This window comes from Macaca fascicularis, chromosome 4 (genome assembly GCF_037993035.2).
Source record: "Macaca fascicularis isolate 582-1 chromosome 4, T2T-MFA8v1.1".
Taxonomy (NCBI): domain Eukaryota; kingdom Metazoa; phylum Chordata; class Mammalia; order Primates; family Cercopithecidae; genus Macaca; species Macaca fascicularis.
In genome coordinates, this window is record NC_088378.1 from 12,373,039 (window position 1) to 12,398,581 (window position 25,543).

The 25,543-nt window shown below is 42.7% G+C and overlaps 1 protein-coding gene and 1 non-coding gene across 13 annotated transcripts in view; both read left to right on the plus strand.

Moving 5' to 3' along the window:
- Positions 1-20,591: 20,591 nt before the first annotated feature.
- Positions 20,592-20,698, plus strand: LOC123573132 (U6 spliceosomal RNA). Its single transcript, XR_006697881.1, has one exon. It is a non-coding gene; the product is annotated as a U6 spliceosomal RNA (small nuclear RNA).
- Positions 20,699-22,774: 2,076 nt separating this feature from the next.
- AFG1L (AFG1 like ATPase) overlaps positions 22,775-25,543 on the plus strand; it is a 218,242-nt gene continuing 215,473 nt past the window's right edge. For all 12 annotated transcript variants that reach the window (XR_012433334.1, XR_012433331.1, XR_012433333.1 and 9 more), the window contains exon 1: positions 22,775-22,927. Coding sequence is in view for 5 of the 12 variants with exons in the window: in XM_005551531.5 (XP_005551588.3) it covers positions 22,789-22,927 (139 nt within the window). In the remaining 7 variants the exon portion in view is untranslated. The remainder of the gene's footprint in view (positions 22,928-25,543) is intronic.

Here is a 25,543-nt window from a genome sequence, read left to right on the forward strand (position 1 = left end):
AGCATAAATTGCTGTGAATAGAATTACTGAGGCAAAGGATATATGCATTTGTAATTTTGAGAGGTATTGTAAAAATTTCCTTTCATATAGATGAGAAAAAAATAGTTCAAAGCAGCCTGAGCTTGGAGAGGTATGCAAAATTTATCAGGCCCAGAGAAACTTTAAGCAATAAAGACCTTTTTTTTTTTTTTTTTTTTTTTGAGACAGGGTATCACTCTGTCACCCAGGTTGGCGTGCAGTGGTGCAATCATGGCTCACTGTAGCCTCAACTTCAGCTTTGACTTCCTGGGCTTCTGCAGTCCTCCCACCTCAGCCTCCTGAGTAGCTGGACCACAGGTGCATGCCACCACCCCCATATACTTTTTGTATTTTTGGTAGAGTTGGGATTTCGCCTCATTGCCCAGGTTGGTCTCAAACTTGTGAACTCAAGCTTTCCACCCGCCTCAGCCTCCCAAAGTGCTGAGATCACAGACATGAGCCATCATGCCTAACAAGACTTTTTTTTTTTTTTTTTTTTTTTTTAAATAGGCAAAAGGAGGTACTGCCTTGTGGGAGCAGATAGTTTATATTTCTTATTTTAAATTAGTAAATTGGAATTCTGTTTTAACAGCCAGTTCCTTGTAAACTTGATCAGTGCATTGCTTCTTCAAAACCTGGTCGAGCGTGGTGGCTCATGCCTGTCATCCCAGCACTTTGGGATCACTTGAGGTCAGGAGTTCAAGACCAGCCTGGCCAACATGGCAAAATCTCATCTCTACTAAAAATATAAAACAATTAGCCAGGCGTGGTGGCTCACACCTGTAATCCCAGCACTTTGAGAGGCTGAGGCGGGCAGATCACGAGGAGATCGAGACCATCCTGGCTAACACGGTGAAACCCTGTCTCTACTAAAAATACAACAAAAATTAGCCAGGTGTGGTGGTGGGCACCTGTAGTCCCAGCTACTCAGGAGGCTGAGGCAGGAGAATGGCATGAACCCGGGAGGTAGAGCTTGCAGTGAGCCGAGATCGCGCCACTGCACTCCAGCCTGGGTGACAGAGCGAGACTTTGAGACTCCGTCTCAAAAAAAACAAAAAAGAAATTAGTGGGGCATGGTGGTGCACACCTGTAATCCCAGCTACTGGCGAGACTGAGGCAGGAGAATCCCTTGAACCCAGGAGGTGGAGGTTGCAGTGAGTTGAGATTGTGCCACTGCACTCCAGCGTGGGCCACAGAGTGAGACTCTGTCTTAAAACAAACAACAGCAATGAAAAACCTGATGAGTATGGGACTTGAATCATGACCTCTTAAGGGCAAATACTTAAAGGCATTTTGTTCCTGACTTGCTGCCTCACCCATTATCTTCATGTTTCTGTAGTCTGTGATATAAAGAATAAAGTACAAAAAAAACCCCATCAAAAAGTGGGCAAAGGATATGAACAGACACTTCTCAAAAGAAGACATTCATACAGCCAACAGACACATGAAAAAATGCTCATCACTGGCCATCAGAGAAATGCAAATCAAAACCACAATGAGATACCATCTCACACCAGTTAGAATGGCAATCATTAAAAAATCAGGAAACAATAGGTGCTGGAGAGGATGTGGAGAAATAGGAACACTTTTACACTGTTGGTGGGAGTGTAAACTAGTTCAACCATTGTGGGAAACAGTGTGGCAATTCCTTAAGGATCTAGAACTAGAAATACCATTCGACTCAGCCATCCCATTACTGGGGATATACCCAAAGGATTATAAATCATGCTGCTATAAAGACACACGCACACGTATGTTTATTGTGGCACTATCACAATAGCAAAGACTTGGAATCAACCCAAATGTCCAGTGACAGACTGGATTAAGAAAATGTGGCACATACACACCATGGAATACTATGCAGCCGTAAAAAAGCATGAGTTCGTGTCCTTTGTAGGGACATGGATGCAGCTGGAAACCATCATTCTCAGCAAACTATCGCAAGAACAGAAAACCAAATACCGCATGTTCTCACTCATAGGTGGGAATTGAACAATGAGATCACTTGGACACAGGAAGGGGAACATCACACACTGGGTCCTATTGTGGGGAGGGGGTTGAGGGAGGGATAGCATTAGGAGATATACCTAATGTAAATGATGAGTTAATGGGTGCAGCACACCAACATGGTTCATGTATACATATGTAACAAACCTGCATGTTGTGCACATGTACCCTAGAACTTAAAGTATAATAATAATAAAAAAAAGAATAAAATATAAGCAATCAATAGCTTCTGTTTACTTCTCATTTTTTACAGATAGGATCTAGCTCTATTGCCCAAGCTGGGGTGCAGTGGTGCCATCATAGCTCCCTGAAGCCTCGAACTCCTGGGCTCAAGCAATTCCCCTGCCTCAGCCTCCCACGTACCTGGGACCATAGGCGCAGACCACCAGGCCCAGCTTCTTATGTTATTTTCATGTAAATTCTTGCGAAACAACTTAGGAGCTATGTCTTCTTTTTTCCTTTAAAAACTCACTTATGGCCAGGCGCAGTGGCTCATGCCTGTAATCCTAGCACTTTGGGAGGCCAAGGTGGGAGGATCACTTGAGCTCAGGAGTTTGAGACCAGCCTGGCTGGGCAACAAAGGGAGACCTCGTTGCTATCTTAAAAAAAAAAAAAAAAAAAAATCCACTTGTGGCTGGGCACAGTAGCTCACACCTATAATCCTAGGGAGGGGCAGGAGGATTGCTTGAGTGCAGAGCTTGAGACCAGACTGGGCAACATAGTGAGATCTGCCTCTACAAAATTTTTTTAAAAAAATTAGCCAGGATGCCGGGCGCGGTGGCTCACGCCTGTAATCCCAGCACTTTGGGAGGCCGAGACGGGCGGATCACGAGGTCAGGAGATCGAGACCATCCTGACTAACACGGTGAAACCCCGTCTCTACTAACAAATACAAAAATTAGCCGGGCGCGGTGGCGGGCGCCTGTAGTCCCAGCTACTCGGGAGGCTGAGGCAGGAGAATGGCGGGAACCCGGGAAGGCGGAGCTTGCAGTGAGTGGAGATCGCGCCACTGCACTCCAGTCTGGGCGACAGAGCGAGACTCTGTCTCAAAAAAAAAAAAAAAAAAAATTAGCCAGGCATGGTAGTGTGCCCTTGTAGTCCCAGCTACTACAGAGGGTGAAGTGAAAAAGGAGGATCACTTGAACCCAGGATGTCGAGGCTGCAGTGAGGTGTGAAGGCACCATTGCACTCCAGCCTGGGCAACAGAGCAAGATCTGTCTCAAAAAAGAAAAGAGAGAGAGAGAAGAAGAAGAAGGAGAAGAGAAGAAAGACCCACCCACTTGTAACTGCTGCTAATAGGAGTGCATATTCAGGGCGACTTGAATCAACATTGCTGGGTGGCCATCCTCAAGCTTTGGGCTCAGTTAAACTCTACATTTAACATATTTCCCATATCTCCTTATTGAAGGTTGACATAGGTTTTGCCAGTTTATACCCTGTTCAGTAATGTATGGAAGTGCTTGTTGGAATGTATGAAAAGGATGTGTGTGTGGCAGGGGGAGGGGGTGGCAGTTATGAGAAGCACCAAATTAGTAGGGGCTGGGCAGAAGTGTGGGTAGTCTGGACATCCTGTTTGCAACTGGCATCTGAAGTGGGGGCAGTCTTATGGGACTGAGCCTTAACCTGTGGGGTCTGCACTAACTCTGGATAATTAGTGTCAGAATTGGATTGAATTGTTGGATACCCAGTTGGTACCAGGAGAATCAGAGACTACACACATAACCTTGGAGATGATGTTAATGTTGTTTGAAGTCCTTTGTGACGGGACCTATGTGACCTGCTCCTTTGTGATGGTCCTCCTGGGAACCCCTTGCCAACCCCCATAAAGAGCCCTTCTCATCTTGGTGTGTTCTAGTAGCATATCAATCAGTCTCCCTGCTCTCAAAGGCTAACTACTTCCACAGTCATGAAGAGATCAGCACATGGATTGCTCTCTGGACAGCCTGAGTTTGATGTCTCTGGGAGGCTAATACTTTAGTTGAACACTGATTTCTTTGTATATTTGTTCAGTTTTATTTAGAGAAGAGGCTAACTACTGCTGGGGAAGAGCAGGAAAGAGCCAGCCCCTGCTTGCATTCCATCTCAGCAAAATAAGCCTGGTGGTAACTTTTAATTTTCATTTTTTTTTTTTTTATAGAGATGGGGGGGTCTCTCTATGTTGCCAAGGTTGGTCTTGAACTCTTGACCTCAAGTAGTCCTCCCCCTTTGACCTCCCAGAGTGCTGAGATGACAGTCGTGGGCCACTGTGCCAGGCCCCTCGTGGTAACTTGACTTTCTTTTTTTTTTTTTTTTTGAGACGGAGTCTCGCTCTGTCGCCCAGGCTGGAGTGCAGTGGCGCAATCTCGGCTCACTGCAAGCTCCGCCTCCCGGGTTCACGCCATTCTCCTGCCTCAGCCTCCCGAGTAGCTGGGACTACAGGCGCCCGCCACCTCGCCCGGCTAATTTTTTCTATGTTTAGTAGAGACGGGGTCTCACCATGGTCTCGATCTCCTGACCTTGTGATCCGCCCACCTCGGCCTCCCAAAGTGCTGGGATTACAGGCGTGAGCCACCACGCCCGGCTTGACTTTCAGTCTTGGTAGGTTAGGGAGGTTAGTGACCATCTGTTTTGTTTTAGGCATGCTCATTAAGGGGTCTCACTCCCTGCTAGACTTTACAAATTCTCTTCCAAGGCACAAGTTTCTGTTCTGTTACATTGTTTGCGCCTTGCCTCTTGTATGTTGGTAAATCAGGCAGTGCTGGGTTGGTTGTATGAACATCAGAACCACCTTTGTCAAGTTCTTCTCCATCAATTACCTATTTTTATCTTCTCCCTTACGCGTTGTGGCAGCCATGAGACTGCGTCTCTCAGATCTCCAACTGCAGAAAGCATAATTAACCTTTGGCCTCACCTGCTGTACTCTGAAATTCATGACTACTGCATTTGCTCAGAGGCTACACTTTCCATGGGCTGCTCCCAGCCAACGGCCAAGCACATCAGGGATACTAAGGCAGGCTTATTCCTTTATAGATGACATTGGACACAATGTCTGAAAAAGTCAAAGGGAAGCATGACATGTGCAACATGTGCAATTCTTGTCTCAAGTCAGGTGGTTAGCTTCTGAAAAATCATAGGCACAGAATTTTTGTTGAGATAGGGGAGCGCCTGATATCATGCAGAGTGTGTGATTTCAACCATGTAAGGCCATGTTACATGTTAGTGTAAACCTGGATCAGGGCAGAAATAAAAAAGTTCTCAGCCCCAGGAATCCTGGAAACCAGGCATTTTCACTGCTTCTCTCAAGAAGATGAATTACCCACTTTCTGAGTAAAGAACCACCAATGTATCTATCTAGAGCAGTGTTTCTTCAACTGTTATTATTGTTGTTGTTTTTTAGACAGAGTCTTGCTCTGTCACCCATACTGAAGTGCAGTGGTACCATCAGAGCTCACTGCAGCCTTGAACTCAGACTCAAGTGATCCTACACCCTCAGCCTCCCCAGTAGCTAGGACTAGAGGTGTGTGCTACCACCACACCTGACTAATAAAAAAAAAAATTGGGGCCGGGCACGGTGGCTCACGCCTGTAATCCCAGCACTTTGGGAGGCCGAGGCGGGCGGATCACAAGGTCAGGAGATCGAGACCACGGTGAAACCCCGTCTCTACTAAAAATACAAAAAAAATGAGCCGGGCGCAGTGGCGGGCGCCTGTAGTCCCAGCTACTCGGGAGGCTGGGGCAGGAGAATGGCGTGAACCCAGGAGGCGGAGCTTGCAGTGAGCCAGGATCGTGCCACTGCACTCCAGCTTGGGCAACAGAGCAAGACTCCGTCTCAAAAAAAAAAAAAAAAAAAAATTGGGGGGCCGGGTGCGGTGGCTCGTGCCTATAATCCCAGCACTTTGGGAGGCTGAGGCGGGTGGATCACGAGGTCAAGAGATGAAGACCATCCTGGCCAACATGGTGAAACCCCATCTCTTCTAAAAATACAAAAATTAGCTGGGCATGGTGGTGTGCACCTGTAGTCCCAGCTACTTGGGAGGCTGAGGCAGGAGAATCACTTGAACCCAGGAGGTGGAGGTTGCAGTGAGCTGAGATCATGCCATTGCACTCCAGCCTGGCGACAGAGCGAGACTCCATCTCAAAAAAAAAAAAAAAAAAAAAAAAAAAAAAAAATTCTGTAGAGACCAAATCTCACTTTTTTTGCCCAGGCTGGTCTCAAACTCCTGGGCTCAAGTGATCCTCCCACCTTGGCCTCCCAGAGTGCTGGGATTACAGGAGTAAGCCACCTCGCCATCCAGAGCAATATTTTTTCAAACACTAATATGCATACAGGTCACCTGGACCTTGTAAAAATGCAAATTCTGATTCAGGAGTTCTAGGATGAGGCCTGAGATTTTGCATTTCTAACGAGTTCCAGGTAATGCCAATGCTGCTGGTCCCCAGACCACACTGAGTAGCAGGGATGTAGAGAATCTCAAGAATGCCAGATGTATTTGATTAATTGATGGGATGTTGTGGAGGGTGCCATTCCAGAACCATTAGCATCATGTGATCTCTTTGGCTGAACAGATATGGATTTCTTAGGATTCTCAGACCCTCTGGCTATTCATGTGACAAATATGTACTGAGCACCTACAAGAAACCAGGGACTGTGCTAGGTGCTAGGGTGGGTGTGAGGCATATGGAGAGGAGACAAAGTGGTAAACAAGATACAGTTTTTCCTTCCACGATCTTTTGTCTTTTATGCTTTTTTAGAGAAAGAGTCTCGGTCTGCTGCCCAGGCTGGAGTGCAGTGGCACCATCATGGCTCACTGAAGCCTCCACCTCCTGGGCACAAGCTGTCCTCCCATCTCAGCCTCCTGAGTTACTAAGACTGCAGGTGAGTACCACCATGCCTGGATAATTTTTTAATTTTATTTTTTGTAGAGACAGGGTCTTGCTATGTTTCCCAGGCTGGTCTCCAACTTCTGGCCTCAAGTGATCCTGCTGCCTCACCCTCCCAAAGTGCTGTGATTACAGGCAGGAGTCACCATGCCCGGCCACGATCTTTCAGTCTGGTCATAGGGGCATGAAAATGAACAAAGCCATGTCAGGAGAGTGTCATAATAGCCACATAGCCCAGTCTTGGGGGGAAGAGTAATGGAGGAAGGATTCCAGAAGGAAGCAACAAGGAAACTGAGACATGAAGTTGGTGTTTGACAGGCAAATTGCATATGTTTTGGGTGTGCTTAAGTGTCTGAAGTATATTCCAGAGGTAGAGATAAACAGCTGAAGAGGTCCAGAGGAAAGAGAGAGCACGGGACACTTAGGGAACTAGTGTAGTTAAGGACTATTGGAATGAAAGGGAAAGAAGATCAGGACTCAGGCCAGAGAGACAAGGTCATGAAGGGCATCATAGTCCATGTTTATGGTTCTAGACACTATCTAAGTAAACCAAAGTAAACCATGGAATGAGTGTAACTTATTTTTAGCTCAAAAAGCTAACTGTGACAGAACAAAGACAGTAGCAGTAGGAATGTGGAGAAATTAATGGACTTGAGAAATACTTACCCTGTTTCTCTGATTTGACCCAAAGAAGGTACAACTGAAGATTGCTCAGACCAGAAGTCTGTGAGATGCCAGGTCAGAGGAAGATGTCAGGATATAAAAAGCACCATGACTTCCACTGGGAGTGGAGGGCCTGGCAAATCTCTGTGGATTGTTTTCAGGGTTCTAATGAAAGCCCTTAGCCGCAGGGATATGTACTCCCAGGAACAACAGGTTTGATTCCCAATTGTATTTGCAAAGGAAGTTCTTCTAACTTTTCATTTACACATCCTCACAGGAGGTATATTTGTCAGGAAGCCATGGGTTGGGTCTGGTAGAGACACTGACCAGGCCTGCCAGACAAGACTTGGTGTACCAAACTGTCCAATATTCCCAAACCTTTAATTACCTCAACGAAGTATGAGAATATCATTACAACTTTTGCCACCTGTCACACCAAACACTCACACAGGCACTCACAGGCTGTTTCTGTTTGTTATCCTACTCACTAAATAAAGCTCAACTTGTCTGAAGTCAGTCTAATGCCATTTACCCCTAAGCATTTCCCAATATTTACAAACTTTCTGCTGCAAATATTATCATTACTTATCTAATTACTTGGGCTTATACCTCTGAGACATGTTTTTGTCTTTCTCATCTACCCGTCACCCCACCTCCCTGCCATAACTTAATTTATTTAATGTTAGACTATAGAGCTCTCCATATACTGCTTTGCTTTCTCTAATCTCTTCAGTCCATTGTGAATAATAGCATGATGTGCATATCACTATCCTGGTATACTTTGCTTTTATATTATAAATTATTTCTTGGCTAGAATTTTTTTTTTTTTTTTTGGAGAGGGAGTTTTGCTCTTGTTGCCCAGGCTAGAGTGCAGTGGCGCAATCTCGACTCACTGCAACCTCTTCCTCCCGGGTTCAAGCGATTCTCCTGCCTCAGTCTCCCAAGTAGCTGGGGTTACAGGCACCCGCCACCTCACCTGGCTAATTTATTTTTATTTTTTTTATTTTTAGTAGAGATGGGGTTTCATTGTGTTGGCCAGGCTGGTCTTGAACTCCTGACCTCAGGTGATCCCCTGCCTCTGCCTCCCAAAGTGCTGAGATTACAGATGTGAGCCACCACACCCAGCCTAGAATTTTATATTTTATATAAATCTGTCTGGTTTGAAGACAGTACTATAAGCAAATCAATTCTATTTAACCAAGGGTTGGTAGAGATGTGCTTAGTAGCTGTGTAACCTTAGGCAAGTTATTTTACATGTCTGGGTTTCCATTTCTTCATGGATAAAATGGGGACAATAATAGTCCCTAATTCACAGGGTGTTACGAGGATTGAAAGAGTTAATATTTGTAAGACAGTTGGAACAGCGCCAGAGACTTGGTAAGCTCTGAAATACCTGTAATCTGTGTAGAAGTCAATAAGGAAATGAGTTTATCAAGAAAGAAAGAACATGGTTGAAATGAGACCTTGAATCCCACAATAAGGAGTGGCGTTTGGTGGTGTTTGGCTGGGTTTGTTAGCTGAGGATAGCGAATGAATGTTATATCTAGGTGAATCTAATAATGGAATTGATTATTCTCTTGACCGGAAACCTGAGCTTAAATCTATTGATAGAATGTTTGAACTGTTTGACTTACTGTTGTCTTAGATTCAAAACGTTGGTTTTCATAGGCATTTCAGTTCAATGCAATGTCAATTAACTAGGTCTGAAGTAAAACAGTTACCATGAGAGGTTTATATTACTATAGCTTGCATTTGAGAAAGTCAAAATTTTCAAAATATAGTTAGTTCCAAAGTATATTTTTGATAAACCAGCTTGAATACTGCATTGTGGATAACAAGGTTAAATAAAGGTTCTAATAAGACAAACAGTGACAATTTAAATAAATCAGATGTTTTTGTCGAAGATTACTCTGTGATTTTCTCCAATTATTCATGACATTTCACCCATTCATATTGTGATCTGCTTTAATAGTGGAAGAAAAAAAAAACCCTTGTCTCCTTGTTTATTCTTTGTTCTCAAGGAGATAAGCTGTTTATAAAGACACGTTATTTGTTATTTAAATCACTTTTACTGAAGTTGTTTATTTCCTTGTTTCAGTTTCTAAAAATATTGCAACAATTGTAATGCTTCTTAGAGATGTCTGTTCAATTCAGAGTGATTTGTACTGAAATTCTTTGCTAAATGGGCACAGGTGCTGATGTGTATAACATGCTAGAGTGAGTCAAAACTAGTAAGTGCTAAAAAAAAGATAGTGGGGATATACTTGTGTCAACTTTAAAAATCTATGATTAAAAACATTTTAGACCTAAAGTCTTAGATATTTGTAAAGGTCTATCTCTACACATGCTTTTTAATAAGAATTTAATAATAGTAATAATAATAATGAAAATAATAAATTAGGTATAACACCAAAACCATAAGCAGAAAAACTGCATAATTTAAATACAGAAATCTGTTTCCTAGAAAATACCCTTTAATCACTTCGCAGACTTTAAAGACCATAATTATTATATAAAAGTAATTACATTAAAAGATAATTTACCTGGTAGTAAAGTACCAAATTAAAGCTGAAAAACCATACTTGTAAAACAGAATTATATATTTTAAAATATTGTTAAACAGCAAACATGTGAAATTGTATCTCCTGCTTCTCTCTTTGCTATGCATAAAATTACCTCCAGAAAAAATTTTGGTGATTTGGTACTATAAAGCTACATAGTAGTAAAGTATACAGCTACATTACATGTCTTGAATATCAACCTAAACTATGACTTATCCTAGGTAATCAGCAGGATTGATGTGTGAAATAAAGCCAAGCAGATCTGATATTTTAAGGGACAGCTGATTATTTCTAAGAACTAAAGGTTGAAAATCCAGCTGGGTTGATTTGGCTTGAAAAAATGAAGTCTGGTAATGTAATTTATAGTATCTGTTCCTGCTGAGTAAGCCCTGGATACTGCAAACTCGTATCTGTGATGCACATCTCTCCCTTTGAAATTGATGAGAATTGCTTGGGCTAAGTGAGAGGCATGCTGGGAAAATTGGGCCCTTACAATTGGTGTGTATAGACATTAGAGGTTTCAGGACACTTTCCTCATCTGGTCCCTCAGTTGTCTCCAGTTCTGGTTTTGGCAGAAGACACTCAGCTTTGGAAGGAATACTCCTTGAATTAGATATGTCCAGACTAAAAATTATTCAGGTGTTATCACCTAGAGAGTCTTACTTGAGAATTTCTTCATTATCAGTAAAGTTGGGTAAATAAAACTTACCTTGATTTAAATCTTATCCAAGTAATCTCAAGATGTCCATTTGAAAAACAAAACAAAAACCAGCTGATATCTTTGAAGTCTAGGCCAAATCATGGCTAATTTTGAGTGTAGTCACCTGGAGCAAGTACTATACTTATAAACAAATGAATTCATATAGTTTTATCATGGCATCTTTGAATTTTGAAGATTGGCTGCATTTTAGGCCAACTTCAGTTTCTCTGAATAAGTGGTCTATAGAACTGAAAAACACTCAATTTGTTTGCCTGGTTGCATCTCATTAAATCCAACTAACCAATCAACAAAACTAGATTGGTTATGACTATCAATGAATAGCAATCAAAGTATTATGTGGCATGGTCTACTTTTTGTCTATCTGTTGATCTGGTTTAAGGGTTATTTCCATTACCATTCAGTTAACTTCAAGAAGGTATAATAGCTGTGTTATATTGGACAAATCACTTACTGTATCTCTCAGAATCATGGAGTTTTTTTGTTTGTTTGTTTGTTTGAATTGAGACAGGGTCTTGCCCTGTTGCTCAACCTGGAATGGAGTGGCTCGAAAACAGCTCACTACAGCCTTGACCTCCCAGGCTCAAGCAATCCTCCCGCCTCAGCCTCCTGAGTAGCTGGGACTACAGGTGGACATCATCATACTTGGCTAGTTTTTAAAAGCATTTTTTGTAGAGACGGGGTCTTGCTATGTTGCCTAGGCTGATCTTGAATTCCTGACCTCAGCAATCCTCCAGCTCAGCCTCCCAAAGTGGTAGGGTTACAGGCATGAGCCACAACGTGCCCAGCCCCCTTGAGGATCTTAAAGTAAATGTATTCATTAAGTCTGAATATCAACAGTAGTATCAAGTATATAATGTATGTGTAATGATGGATACTAAATATATATTGCAGTATTAACCTGGAACTTTTTTCTTTTTTTTTTTTTTTTTTGAGACAGAGTCTTGCTCTGTCACCCAGGCTGGAGTGCAATGGCACAATCTCAGCTGACTGCAACCTCCACCTCCCGGGTTCAAGCAATTCTCCTGCCTCAGCCTCCTGAGTAGCTGGGATTACACGCACGTGCCACCACTCCCAGCTAAGTTTTTTGTATTTTTAGTAGAGATGGGGTTTCACTATGTTGGTCAGACTGGTCTTGAACTCCTGACCTCAAATGATCCACCCGCTTCGGCCTCCCAAAGTGCTGGGATTGCAGGCATGAGCCACTGCACTTGGCCTAAACCTGGAATATTCTTAAAATTGCCTTGAAAATATTAGAAGTCAATTGATAGTTTGGGTAATTATTTTCATTAAAATTTTCTTTCTTTTTTTTTTTTTGAGGTGGAGTCTCACTCTATCACCCGGGCTAGAGTGCAATGGCGTGATCTTGGCTCACTGCAACCTCTGCCTCCTGGTTCAAGCAATTCTCCTACCTCAGCCTCCCTAGTAGCAGGGATTACAGGCACCCGCCATCATGGCCGGCTAATTTTTTTTTGTATTTTTATAGAGATGGGGTTTCACCATGTTGGCCAGGCTGGTCTTGAGCTCCTGACCTCAGGTGATCTATCCATCTCGGCTTCAAGTGCTGGGATTATAGGCGTGAGCCGTTGTGCCCAGCCAAAACTTTTTTTTTTTCTAATTTAAAAAATATCTTGAACCTGACCTCAAGTGATTCTCCCACCTCAGCCTTCCAAAGCACTGGGATTATAGGTGTGAGCTACTGCACTGATTTTTCAAGTATTAGTAAAAACCATCAGAACATGTGTAGGAAATAAAGGGGGAGTTACCAGTTTTTCTAGAGTAATATATACAAAGGTGCATGTAAACAAATAAGATGCTTGGTAAATCACCCATGATATGTCGCTTACTGAGTATAAATTATTTGAGTGATCTGAGAGGATGGTAAGGTAGGCAGGAGCCAGATATTGATTTTCTAAAGGTCCATGATAAAGAAATTGTACTTCATTCTGTAGACAGTAGGGAGGCATTGCAAATTTAGGAACTGTGAAGGATCATAGTCAGAGAGGTGACATATTTGGAAAGATGCATTTGACAGCAGTGTGGTGTGTAGGGGAAAGAGCCAGAGCCAGAGCTGGGAGATGACTGCATCAGCCTCTGAAAGACAAGAGGGAGACCCAATGGTAACAGATGGATTTAATCATATTTGGTGAAGGACTGGATAGGAGGGATGAAGAAGAGAAACCAGGTGATGATTCCCAGATTACAAGTTTGTGTGTCCAGTTGGGGAACGTTAGTATTGGTTGGTGTTTGTTGCTATTTTTAAAGGGAAGATGGTGGCTGGGTGCAGTGGCTCACGCCTTGCACCCAGGAGGTGGAGACTGCAGTAAGCCGAGATTGCGCCACTGCCCTCCAGTCTGGGCAACAGAGCAAGACTCCATCTCAAAAAAAAAAAAAAAAAAAAAGAAAGAAAGAAAAACAAGAAAAGAAAATTAAAAAGAAACTGGCTGCGCACGGCAGCTCACGCCTGTAATCCCAGCACTTTGGAAGGCTGAGGCAGGCGGATCACGAGGTTAGGAGTTTGAGACCAGCCTGGCCAACATAGTGAAACCTCGTCGCTACTAAAAATACAAAAATTAGCCAGGCATGGTGGCATGCACCTGTAGTCTCAGCTACTTGGGAAGCTGAGGCGGGATAATTGCTTGAACCCAGGAGGTGGAGGGTGCGGTGAGCTGAGAAAAAAGAAACTAAATAAAAAAAAAAAAGAAACTAAATAAAGATTTGAGCACTGGACTTGACTTCAAATATTCTGGCCAGTCTCTAGTTACGAGTTAAACAATGTTTCAGTAAAGGGGAAAAAAGGTAACTTTTGTTGAAAGGTTAGCAAAAGAATAAGAAACGAACTGTTTGTAGCAAAATCTATACTTTGTATACATTTATAAATCTATATTACTGAAGTATGTACATCTTGGTTAGAAGTTACATTTCTCATAGTTAATAAGGTACTTAGGTATATTTGTTTATCTAGTTGGTTTAAATTAAGTAACCTAGTGCCTATAGTCCCAGCTACTTGGGAGGCAGAGGCAGGAGGATTGCTTGAGCCCAGGAGTTTGAGGCTGCACTGAGCTATGATGGCACCACTGCACTTTACCCTAGGTTGACAGAGTGAGATCTTGTCTCTAAAAAAATGGAAAAGAAAAGAAATTAAGTAACTTAAGTTATATCTTGTTAAGGATATTTAAAATACAAATGTTTTGAATTTAGAAGCTAGATATTTGACTCTACTTGACTGTAGAAACTAGGAATTATTATGTAATGGTTTCCATGTGAATTTATTTATTTATTTATTTATTTATTTATTTATTTATTTATTTAGTGTAATGATGGGGGTCTTGTTATGGTGCCCAGGCTGGTCTTGAACTCCTGGCCTCAAGCAAGCCTCCCATCGGTGCTGCCTCTCAAAGTGCTGAGATTACTGGCGTGAGCCACTGTACCCCCTGAAATAATTTCTTATGTATCTTCAAATGGACCACATTGTTTTTCTTAGCTCTAAAGTGTTTCTTTGTTAAATTAGAAGAAATTATACTTATGAAGAACCATGTGTAATGGCAAATAAATAAAGAAGCAAATGGAAAAAAGGGCTCTTGGGTTGTGTTTCTATTACTTCTGTAATATTGAATTTAATGGTGTTTTTAAAAATTAATCTTTAAAATGGAGCCACAGTATGGATGTTCCTAAAGATATTAGAAACAGAACTACCCGGACTACAGTGGCTCATGCCTGTAATCCCAGCACTTTGGGAGGCCGAGGTGGGAAGACTGCTTGAGCCCAGGAGTTTGAGAGCAGCCTAGACAACATGGCAAACTCTGTCTCTACAAAAAATACAAAAATTAGCCAGGCATGTGTTGCGCACCTGTAGTTCCAGCCACTTGGGAGGCTTATGTGGGAGGGAGAATTGCTTGAGCCCCGGAAGTCAAGGCTGCAGTGAGGCAAGATTGTGCTACTGCACTCCAGCCTGGGCGACAAAGTGAGACTCTGTCTCAAAAAAAAAAAAAAAAAAAAAGAAGAAAAAAAAAACCCCCTCAAAACCACAGAACTATCATATAAACCGTGACTCTCCCTTCTGGGGAAACCACCTCCTTGTAAAGATATCTGTACACCCATGTTCTTTGCAGCATTAGTCACAATAGCCGAGATATGGAGACAACCTGTGTCCATAGACAGATGAATGAATAAAGAAAATGTAGCATGTGTGTGTGTGCGCCTGCGCTGGAGTATTATTTTACTTTTTTGAGACAAAGTTTCACTCTTGTTGCCCAGGCTGGAGTGCAATGGTGCGATCTCAGCTCACTGCAACCTCTGCCTCCTGGGTTCAAGCGATTCTCGAGCCTCAGCCTCCCAAGTAGCTGTGATTACAGGCATGTGCCACCATGCCTCGCTAATTTTGTATTTTTGGTAGAGACGGGGTTTCACTGTGTTAGCCAGGTGGTCTTGAACTTCTGACCTCAGGTGATCCACCCACTTCGGCCTTCCAAACTGCTGGGATTACAGGCGTGAGCCACTGCGCCCGGCCTGGAATATTATTTAGCATTAAAAAAGAAGGAAATCCTGCCATTTGTAGGATGGACCTGGAGGACGTTATGCTAAGTGAAATAAGCCAGACGTAGAAATAAAAATATTGAATGGTCTCACTTATGTTTGGAATCTATTTTCGTTTTTTTTTTTTTTTTCCCGCTAATTTTTGTATTTTTGTATTTTTTGTGGAGGTGGGGGTCTCCTTATGTTGCCTTGGTTGGTCTTAAACTCCTGGGCTTAAGTGATCCAGCCACCTCGACCTCCCAAAGTGTTGGGATCACAGGTATGAGCCACCCCCTGGCCTTAATTGTTTTATTTTAGTTTTGAGGTGGGATCTTGCTCTGTCATCCAGGCTAGAGTGCAGTGGTATGATCGTAGCTAACTGCAGCCTCGAACTCCTGGGCTCAAGGTATCCTCCTGCCTCACCCTTCCGAAGTGCTGGGATTATAGGCAGAAGCCACTGCACTCAGCTTAAAATTTTAAAAAGTTCAAACATACAGAGATAGAGAATAAAATGGTGTTACCGGGGTAAGGTTGGAGGTTCACTGGAGGAAATGAGGTGATGTAATTCAAAGGATACAAAGTAGCAGATCTGTAGGCCGTCTATAGTAAATAAAATTACACGGTATTTGAGATTTTTTGCTAAATAAATAGATTTTAGCAGCTCTTGTCACAGAAAAGTAACTGTGAGATGACAGATATGCTAATTTGCTTCACCATAGTAACTATTTTACAATCTCTATGTATCCTATAACATCATGTTGTAAATCTCAAACATACAATAAAATTTACTTAAGAAATTAAAATGGGCTCAAAATCTTAGAAGCATCGCTTATACCATGAAGAGGGTAGTCTCTTTTTTTGCAGACAGAAAATAAATTTTGTATTAAGACTACTCATTTAGTCATTTAACAAATATTTGAGTTCCTTATAACCTAGGTACTACTATAGGCCCTGGGGAAATGGTAGTGAACAAAACAGACATAAATCCCTGCCACAGGGAGCTTAGATTCTAGGATGAGTAGTAAGAGCAGATAATAAGCTAATAAATTAGTAAAGTACATATTATGCTAGATGGTAGTAACTATTGTGGAGAAAATAAATCTGGGAAGAAAGAAAAGGAGTGCTGGGCAAGACTGTAATTTCATATAGACGGTAGTTAGGAAAAGGCCTTAACTGAGAAGGCATCATAAGGAAGTAAAGACAAGGGGAAGTGAGCCAAGTAGATATTTTGGAGCAGAGCATCCCAGGCAGAAGGAACAGGACATGCAGAAGCTTTAGGAATGGGAAGCAGGCTTGGTGATTTCCAGGAACAGCAAGAAAGCCAATGTGGATGGACAGAGTTGGGGCCAGAGAATGGTCTGAGATGAGATCAAAGAGGTAGCTGGGACCCTCGTCATGAGACCTTATAGGCTGTTTTGATAACCGAGTGGCAGGGTAAGGCACTAGTAGGTGTTAAACACAGGAAAGTAATGATGCAACTTAGAATTTTAGAAAATATATATGGCTCTTGTAACTGCCCAATGGTTTCATTTTGCCCATTGCCCAGGTAGAGTCTATTTATCAAGACAGGGGAATTGCCATTAGAGAAAGAGTTTAATTCATACAGAGACAGTTGAACAGGAGACCAGAGTTTTATTATTACTCAAATCAGTCTCCCTGAAAATTCAGAGACTAGGGTTAAGGATAATTTGGTGGATAGGAGGCCAGGGAGTCAGGAGTGCTGATTGATTTATTATTACTCAAATCAGTCTCCCTGAAAATTCAGAGACAAGGGTTAAGGATAATCTGGTGGATAGAGGGCCAGGGAGTCAGGAGTGCTGATTGATCGGGCTGGAAATGAAATCAAAGGGAGTCAAAGCTGTCCTCCTGTGCTCAGTCAGTTCCTGGGTGGGGACCACAAGACCAGATGAGCCAGTTTATCGATCTAGGTGGCACCAGCTAATCCATCAGGGTCTGAAAAATATCTCCAGCATCAATCTTAGGTTTTACAATAGTGATGTTATCCCTAGGAGCAATTGGGGAGGTTTAGAATCATGTGGCCTCTAACTGCATGACTCCTAAACCATAATTTCTAATCTTGTGGCTAATCTGTTAGTCCTACAAAGGTAGTCTGGTCCCCAGGCAAGAAGAGGGTTTGTTTTGGGAAAGGGCTATCATCTTTCAAAGTTAAACTATAAACTAAATTCCTCCCAAAGTTAGTTCAGCCTTCACCCAGAAATGAACAAGGACAGCTTGGAGGTTAGAAGCAAGATCAAGTCAGTCAGATCTCTTTCACTGTCATAATTTTCTCACAGTTTTAATTTTTGCAAAGACAATTCCACTGTGTGGAGAACAAACTGTACGGGTTGAGAGTGAAAGCAAGGAGACCAGTGACAAGGCAACTGCAATAATCCAGGAGGGAGATGATAGTGACTTGGATCGGGGCTGGTGGTAGCAGTACTGGCAGTGAAACATGATGGAATTCTGGATAATTTTGAAGACAAGGCCGACAAAATTCACTGAAGGATTGGCTGTAAGGTGAGAGTGAATGGGGAAAGCAGAGGATGATTCCTGTGATAAATGGCTTGACCTACTGGAAGGCCAGTGTTGCCATCTACTGAGATGAAGAAGGCTATGGACGAAGTGGTGGAAGTGGGAATCAATTACTAGGTCCTTTCCTCCCTAAGGAGGTGGCTATAAGAAGAGGAACAACAATAGTATGAGGAAATGGTACTTTGGCTGCTTCATGCCAATGGCCTATTCCATCTGCAGTCTGTCTCTGTCAATGGCCCAGTGGCATCCTCTAAAATGGCAACCTCACGAACCTGGAAATGGAAAATCCCAATCACCCACATTTATTTAGGATTACCATCTCATTTATTTACATCCTACTTGAAAAATATTTTTCTTTTCCTTTAATGAGTTTTATAAATTTGCTACTTGATGTTCTGTAGCACTTTCTTCTACTTAAAAATTTCTTCTGGGCACAGTGGCTCACACCTGTAATCCCAGGACTTTGTGAGGCATGCGTGAAGTTTCAGCTACTCAGCAGGCAGAGGTGGGAGGATTTTTTGAGCCCAGGAGGCAGAGGTTGCAGTGAGCTGAGATCACGCTACTGCACTCCAGCCTGGGCAAGAGTGAGACCCTCCCTCAAAAAAAATTTTGTTTGCACCATTTTCAAGGTTAGAGTGCATTCCTTATTTCTATGATTCTTGGATATCATGAATCTATGTTGTCCTAGGCATGCCCTTATTTTATTTTATTAAAAAAAATTTTTGGCCAGGCAAGGTGGCTCACACCTGTAATCCCAGGACCTCGGGAGGCCAAGGCAGGCGGATCACTTGAGCCCAGGAGTTTATCAGCCTTGGCAATATGGCAAAATTCTCTCTAATAATACCAAAACAATTAGCCGGGCATGGTGGTGTGTACCTATAGTCCCAGCTACCAGGGAGGCTGGGGTGGGAGGATCACCTGAGCCTGGAAGACAAGAAGCTGCAGTGAAACCCTGTCTCAATCAATCAGTCAATAGAGATGCAGTCTCGCTATGTTTCTCAGGCTGGCTGGCCTCAAGTGATGCTCCCACCTCGGCCTCTCAAAGTGCTGGAATTATAGGCATGAGCCATGGTGCTGGGCCTGTTCCTTATTTTAGGTTTTGACATTATTCTTCTCAATATCTATTTACAATCATTTCTGATTAACAGTTGGTGTATACTGTATATATTATCTCATTTAATTCTCACAAAGCCTGTGAGATAGCTAATACAGAAACCAGCCTAATTTTATGGATAAGAAAAACAGGCTGGGCGTGGTGGCTCAAGCCTGTATCCTCAGCATACTGGGAGGCTGAGGCGGAAGGAACATTTGAGGGGCCTGGGAAATATAGGGAGACACTGTCTTTAAAAAAAATGTGAAAATTTTATCCGGGCATGGTGGCACATGCCTGTGGTCCTAGCTACTCGGGACACTGAGGTGAGAGGATTGCCCTTTTAAAGCAGAGAGGTGAAGGCTGCAGTGAGCCGAGATCCTACCACTGCACTCCAGCCTGGGTGGCAGAGCAAGACCCTGCCTCAAAAAAAAAAAAACAAAAAAAAAGAAAAGAAAAACAAAGAGAACTTGAATTAGTGACAAAATCAGAGCTCAAATATATCTCCTGACTCAGTGTGTTTTCTATTGACCACTTTCTTTCTTATTTTCTCATTTCTTTCATTGTATTTGTCCTTCTCTGACTCTTTTAATTTGGTTTTATCCTTAATATTAGATGCCAGAGCTACTTGCCATTTTCTCTAGGAAGATTTTTTAAATAAGGACAAGAAAAGACCTCATAATTTTATGACTTATTTCAAATAGTTTTCCTGACAATGTTCAAAAATTTTTTCAGGCTATTTTGTTTAATTTGTTTTAGGAATTGCAGGAACAGCAGGATTAATGTTTTAATAAAATGGTTTACAATGGCTACTTAGTCTTCTGGTCATTCTCTTGACTACATCAATTATAATATAATCGAATACATCAATTACAATCTAAGTTATTAAGTTAATCTAAGTTATTTCCCTCTAAATTAGCTTACATTTGTATAAAATAAAGTTGATTTCCTATGTTTCTGTCTACTTGCACAACCATGTGAAAATTTCCTGTAGGTCTTCTTTGGCATTAAATTATCCATGAGTGCTTATATTACCTCCATAATAATTAAGCTGTTGGAATTTCTAATAAAGGATAATTTCATTGGCCAAGGCAAGTGATTTTTCGGGCAAACATAATGAAATCTAAATACTCTCTGAAAGTCTTTTGAGTGTGATAAATGCATATTCAAGTCAAGGGAGAAACAATCAGATTTTTCAAAAGGTCTTTCATAAAGTGTCACACCAAAAATTAGCAACAAAATAAAAAAAAAATCACCACAGTATGGAAGAACAGTTTGTCATGCCAGGTCGTGGAATTACAGATAGAAGATAAATAGTCAGTGTAAATTGGCTTATTTTGACAGATACAATCAAAATAATTTTTTCTATAAATGATTTGACCAAGTTGGTAGAAACGTCTCTAAATTATTAGGCCATGCTACAGTTTCTCTTTCTTGTTTCTTTGGAATTCCTCTTCTAGTGTGGATTAACTGCCTGACTTCCTGGAATTCTTCTTAGTGTAGTCTTTTCATTTGTTTTCACACAACTGAACTTTCTCCTTCCTATACTCCAGACTTTCTTGCCTGCCTTATTTCACTCTATTCCCTGTTCTTGGAAGGTCTTTATCTCTTAAAAGTTAAGCTTGTAGTGCTTGCTTTGGCAGCACATATACTAAAATTGGAACCATACAGAGAAGATGAGCACGAACTCTGTGCAAGGATGACACACAAATTCGTGAAGTATTCCATGTTTTTAAAAATTAAAAAAAAAAAAAAAAAAGCGTTTAAAGCTTGGGATGGTAGTTGGCACCTGTAGTCCCAGCTACTGGGGAGGCTGAAGCAGGAGGATCATGTAAGTTCAGGTGTTCAAGGCTGCTATGGACAATGATGGAGTCTGTGAATAGCCACAGCACTTGGGCCTGGGCAACATAGTGAGGCCACTTCTCTTTAAAAAAAAAAAAAAAAAAAAAGTTGAGCTTTTAGAAGTCCTTTTTGATTTACTAGCCAAATTGCTCTCTCATTGATTCCACAACACTGAATTATCTTTTTTAAAAATTTATTTTAAAAACCTTTTTATTTTGCTCCCTCCCACTCCCCTCCCCCTTTCCCTACCCTCCTCTTCTCTTTTCTTTTTCTTTCTTTTTTTGAGACAGAGTCTCGCTCAGCCGCCCAGGCTGGAGTGCAGTGGCGCGATCTCGACTCATTGCAGCCACCCTCTCCCGGATTCAAGCGATTCTCCTTGCCTCAGCCTCCCAAGTAGCTGGGATTACAGGCACCGCCATCATGCCGGCTAATTTTTGTATTTTAGTAGGGACGGAGTTTCACCATGTTGGCCAGGCTGGTCTTGAACTCCTGACCTCAGTTGATACGCCTGCCTCAGCCTCCTAAAATGCTAGGATTACAGGCGTGAGCCACTGCGCCCGGCCTTTTCTTTTCTTTTTTTTTTTGAGACGGAGTCTGGCTCTGTCACCCAGGTTGGAGTGCGGTGGCGCGATCTCGGCTCACTGCAGGCTCCGCCTCCCGGCTTCCCGCCATTCTCCTGCCTCAGCCTCCGGAGTAGCTGGGGCTACAGGCGCCGCCACCACGCCCGGCTAATTTTTTGTATTTTTAGTAGAGACGGGGTTTCACCGTGGTCTCGATTTCCTGACCTTGTGATCCGCCCGCCTCGGCCTCCCAAAGTGCTGGGATTACAGGCGTGAGCCACGGCGCCCGGCTTTCTTTCTTTCTTTTTTTTTTTTTGAGAAGGGACTCACTCTGTCTCCCAGGCAGGAGTGCAGTGGCACAATCCCAGCTCACTGCAGCCTCCACCTCCGGGACGCAACCCCACCTCGGCCTCCCTGGTAACTAGGACGACAGGGCGCAGGCACCATGCCCAGTTAATTTTTGTATTTTTTGCAGAGACAGGATCTCGCTATGTTGCCCAGACTAGTGTCAAACTCCCAGGCTCAAGCAGTTCTCCTGCCTTGGCTTCCCAGGCATGAGCCACCTAGCCTGGCCTGTATTATCTTTTCTGGAATTCATCTCGCTTACTGGATTGCCAGCCTCTTCTGGAGAGCAATTTGTACTCCTAATTCGCTTATTATAGTATCTCAAAGCATGTATTGTTTAATCAAATTAGGGCTGATCAATGAGAAGTTACCCTTCGGATACACTGTCCCATGACTTCTCAGTCCACCAACAGTCCTTCTTAGGCCCTTGGCTTTCCCATGCCACTTACACATTCTTTCAAAACATTTGAGTGCGTACCATTTAGATTACTCAAATACGAAAAGGGAAAACGGTACGCACACATTTCAGGTACTCGTCAAAGATGAGCTGGACGCTGGAGGTAAAATAAAAAATGGGCCTACCATTTAGGGAGGTGTGACGAAGTGACATCACTATTGCGTTAAAACCCGAGGGCCCACTGGGTCACCTCCATTTTATTCAGGTTTCGGAATCTCGGTCATGTGAGCTAACTTAAAAGGCTCAAGAGTGGTTACCTGCCCACCCGTCATAATCACTTCCCAATTCCTTGAAAACTTCGGGTTCCTAGGCTGCCAGCGCCGAGCGGAGAATCACCCTCCCTGCGGCTGCCCGGGCTGGAGCTGCCCGTTCCGTTTCGTTCCGTTCCGCCCCGCCCCACTGCATGCTGGGAGTCGTAGTCCCGGCTGGCAGCGTCCGGAAGGACGGGAGGGCACGGGAGTGCAGCCCGCCCATCTGGCTACTGGAGGTCACGTTCCCTAACTGATCCCTTGGTTCTGTCGGGTGGAGCCTTCAGCGTGCACGGCGAGATTTGACTTTGCCACCGTCTCTCTTGGGTTTCAATAAAGTTTTCCTCTTCCTCTCCTCGTACGGAGTTCAAGATGGCGGCCTCCTGGTCGCTCTTGGTTACCTTGCGCCCCTTAACACAGAGCCCGCTGAGAGGGAGATGTGTTGGGTGCGGGGCCCGGGCCGCCGCTCTCGCTCCTCTGGCCACCGCCCCTGGGAAGCCCCTTTGGAAAGGTCAGTGACTGTGCCATGAGTAGTCCGAGCCGACTGCATATGACTGGAGAAGGCTCTGGGGTCACCCTCCCTGTCCGATCTACCCCAGGTGTCTCCTGCTTTCACGAAGCTAAGGGCTCCTCGAGAGGTGTTTCCATTTCTCTTGACCTTTTATACTGTCTGTGAATGAGCCCTGAGCACTGAGGGAAATAACTCTGAGTGACTTTCATTTTGAGGGTCAGAGGTCGACTCAGAGTGTCTTCCCTCCGGGACATTTAGAGAGCTGAGCCCAGTGGGAGTGCCTGACTTGCAGTGATGCAGGTGTGGGGTTGGGGCCTGGGGACCCCTACCCTCTGCGTTTTCCAAGCTCTCGGGGCTGGTGACTTACGGGCACTGGAGGAAGAGCCGCGCCTGGGACCTCTGCAGGCCCTGCTGTCTCTCGTGATTCTGGGAAAGAAGGTCCACACGCATTCTCAGATTTAGGGATCGATTCTTGGTGTTCTTTTAAAGTCACTAGAGGCTTCAGTGGAATTATTTTGTCACCGGGCTTTCCTTCTCCCTGGCTTCCTTCATTCAGTTATATGTTCGTGAATGAATGAATGTATATTCTGAGTAACCAAGTCAAGAGTGCCAGTTTTACTGCTCTATTCCTATACTCGCACAAAACTGCACGTTTTTCAAAGGCAAGGACATTGTGTCATTGTTTCCTAAGCACTTAGCGCAATGAGTGGTACCTGATATGCAAATATGATTTTTGAATGAATGAATGAAATTATTCTCATTGTCTCCCTGATCCACATACTTGTTTTCCTTTTTCTCAAATTCAAGCAACCCCTGTAATATACCTTAATAGATTGATGACCTTAATAAAGTATATACCTTAATAAATAGATTCTTATTGATTAATTTAGCTAAAAATATGACAATCTTTGACCCTTATCATCAATGCAGTTGAAATTAATACTAGAACTTTGATTACATCACCTTACGTTTTTATCGAAAGATTAGCATAATGCACTTAGTATAATGGAATAGGCTCCACACACTGCCTAGGGGGTAGCCCTGATCTGCTGGAGTAGTCATTATAAATAAATAAATAAATAAATGTATAATGGAATATTCTGGTAGTGTAAGCTGTGGATTATAATATGAATTTTATTTTTCGTTTTTGGTAGTCAATAAAAGCAAATAGTATAAATTTCAACAGGTGCAAGAAGGAATATGGCAAAATGTAAGGCTTTCTTCTATCCCTATCCCTTAGCTGCTTAGTTTTTCTCCTCAGAGGCAATCTCTGATACTAGTTTCTTATGTATTCTTCCAGATACATTCTGCGTATGTACAAGCATATACATATAGAGCTAACCGTTTTAAAAAAATAGAAGTAGTAACATGGTGTACACATTATTTTGTGTATACAGCAGTTAATTCTGTTAATTGTTAATTTCTTTTTAAATTTAGTAGCTTGGAGATCATTCCATATCAATACCATATCAATTTCATATTAATAGAACTGCCTTGTGTTTTAAGTTTTAAAAATAGTATTCCATTCTATGTATATACCATGATTTATGAACATTAAGATTTAAGGACCATCATTATAACATATAAAATTCACGGAATGCTTATTCTGTGTCATACAATATGCTAAGTACTTTCTGCATACGTTATCTTATTATTCCTCATTATCCTTATTTGGAGATCACGAATCCAAGGTTGCTGAAGATATATGGCTAGTAAGTGTCAGAACTTCTGAATTCAAGTAAAGGCTGTGCTATTAATCTGTACTCATATTTTCTGGAATATACAAAATTTAGCCAGTTCTGGGTGTGACGATTAGATGAAAATGCAGTTAGGTTAGAGGTCCATTTAATTGTATCTAAGGATGCTCCCTTCCCCTCTTTATTTTTATTTTGTATATATATATATATATTTTTTTTTTAGATGAAGCCTTGCTCTGTCTCCTAGACTGGAGTGCAGTGGCATGATCTCGGCTCACTGCAACCTCCACCTCCTGGATTCAAGCAATTCTCCCTGCCTCAGCCTGGGTGGACGCCTCAGATCACAGATGTCCACCACCACTGGCAAATTTTTGTATTTTTAGTAGAGACGGGGTTTCATCATGTTGGCCAGGCTGGTTTCAAACTCCTGACCTCAGGTGATCCACCAGCCTCAGTCCCCCAAAGTGCTGGGATTATAGGCGTGAGCCACAGCGCCCTGCCCCCATCTTTAAATAAAGGGAAAATTTTAGTTGAAATTTTGTTCAGTATTCGGAGTCTGATTTACAAATCTATTTTCTATCCCTTTCCTGATTTTATTTTTTATTTATTTTATTATTTTTTTTGAGATGGAGTCTCGCTCTGTCGCCCAGGCTGGAGTGCAGTGGTACGATCTTGGCTCACTGCAAGCTCTGCCTCATGCGTTCACGCCATTCTCCTGCCTCAGCCTCCCGAGTAGCTGGGATCACAGGGGCCCGCAACCATGCCCGGCTAATTTTTTGTATTTTTAGTAGAGACGGGGTTTCACTGTGTTAGCCAGGATGGTCTTGATCTCCTGACTTCGTGATCCACCGCCTCGGCCTCCCAAAGTGCTGGGATTATAGGCGTGAGCCACTGCGCCCGGCCCTTTCCTGATTTTTTT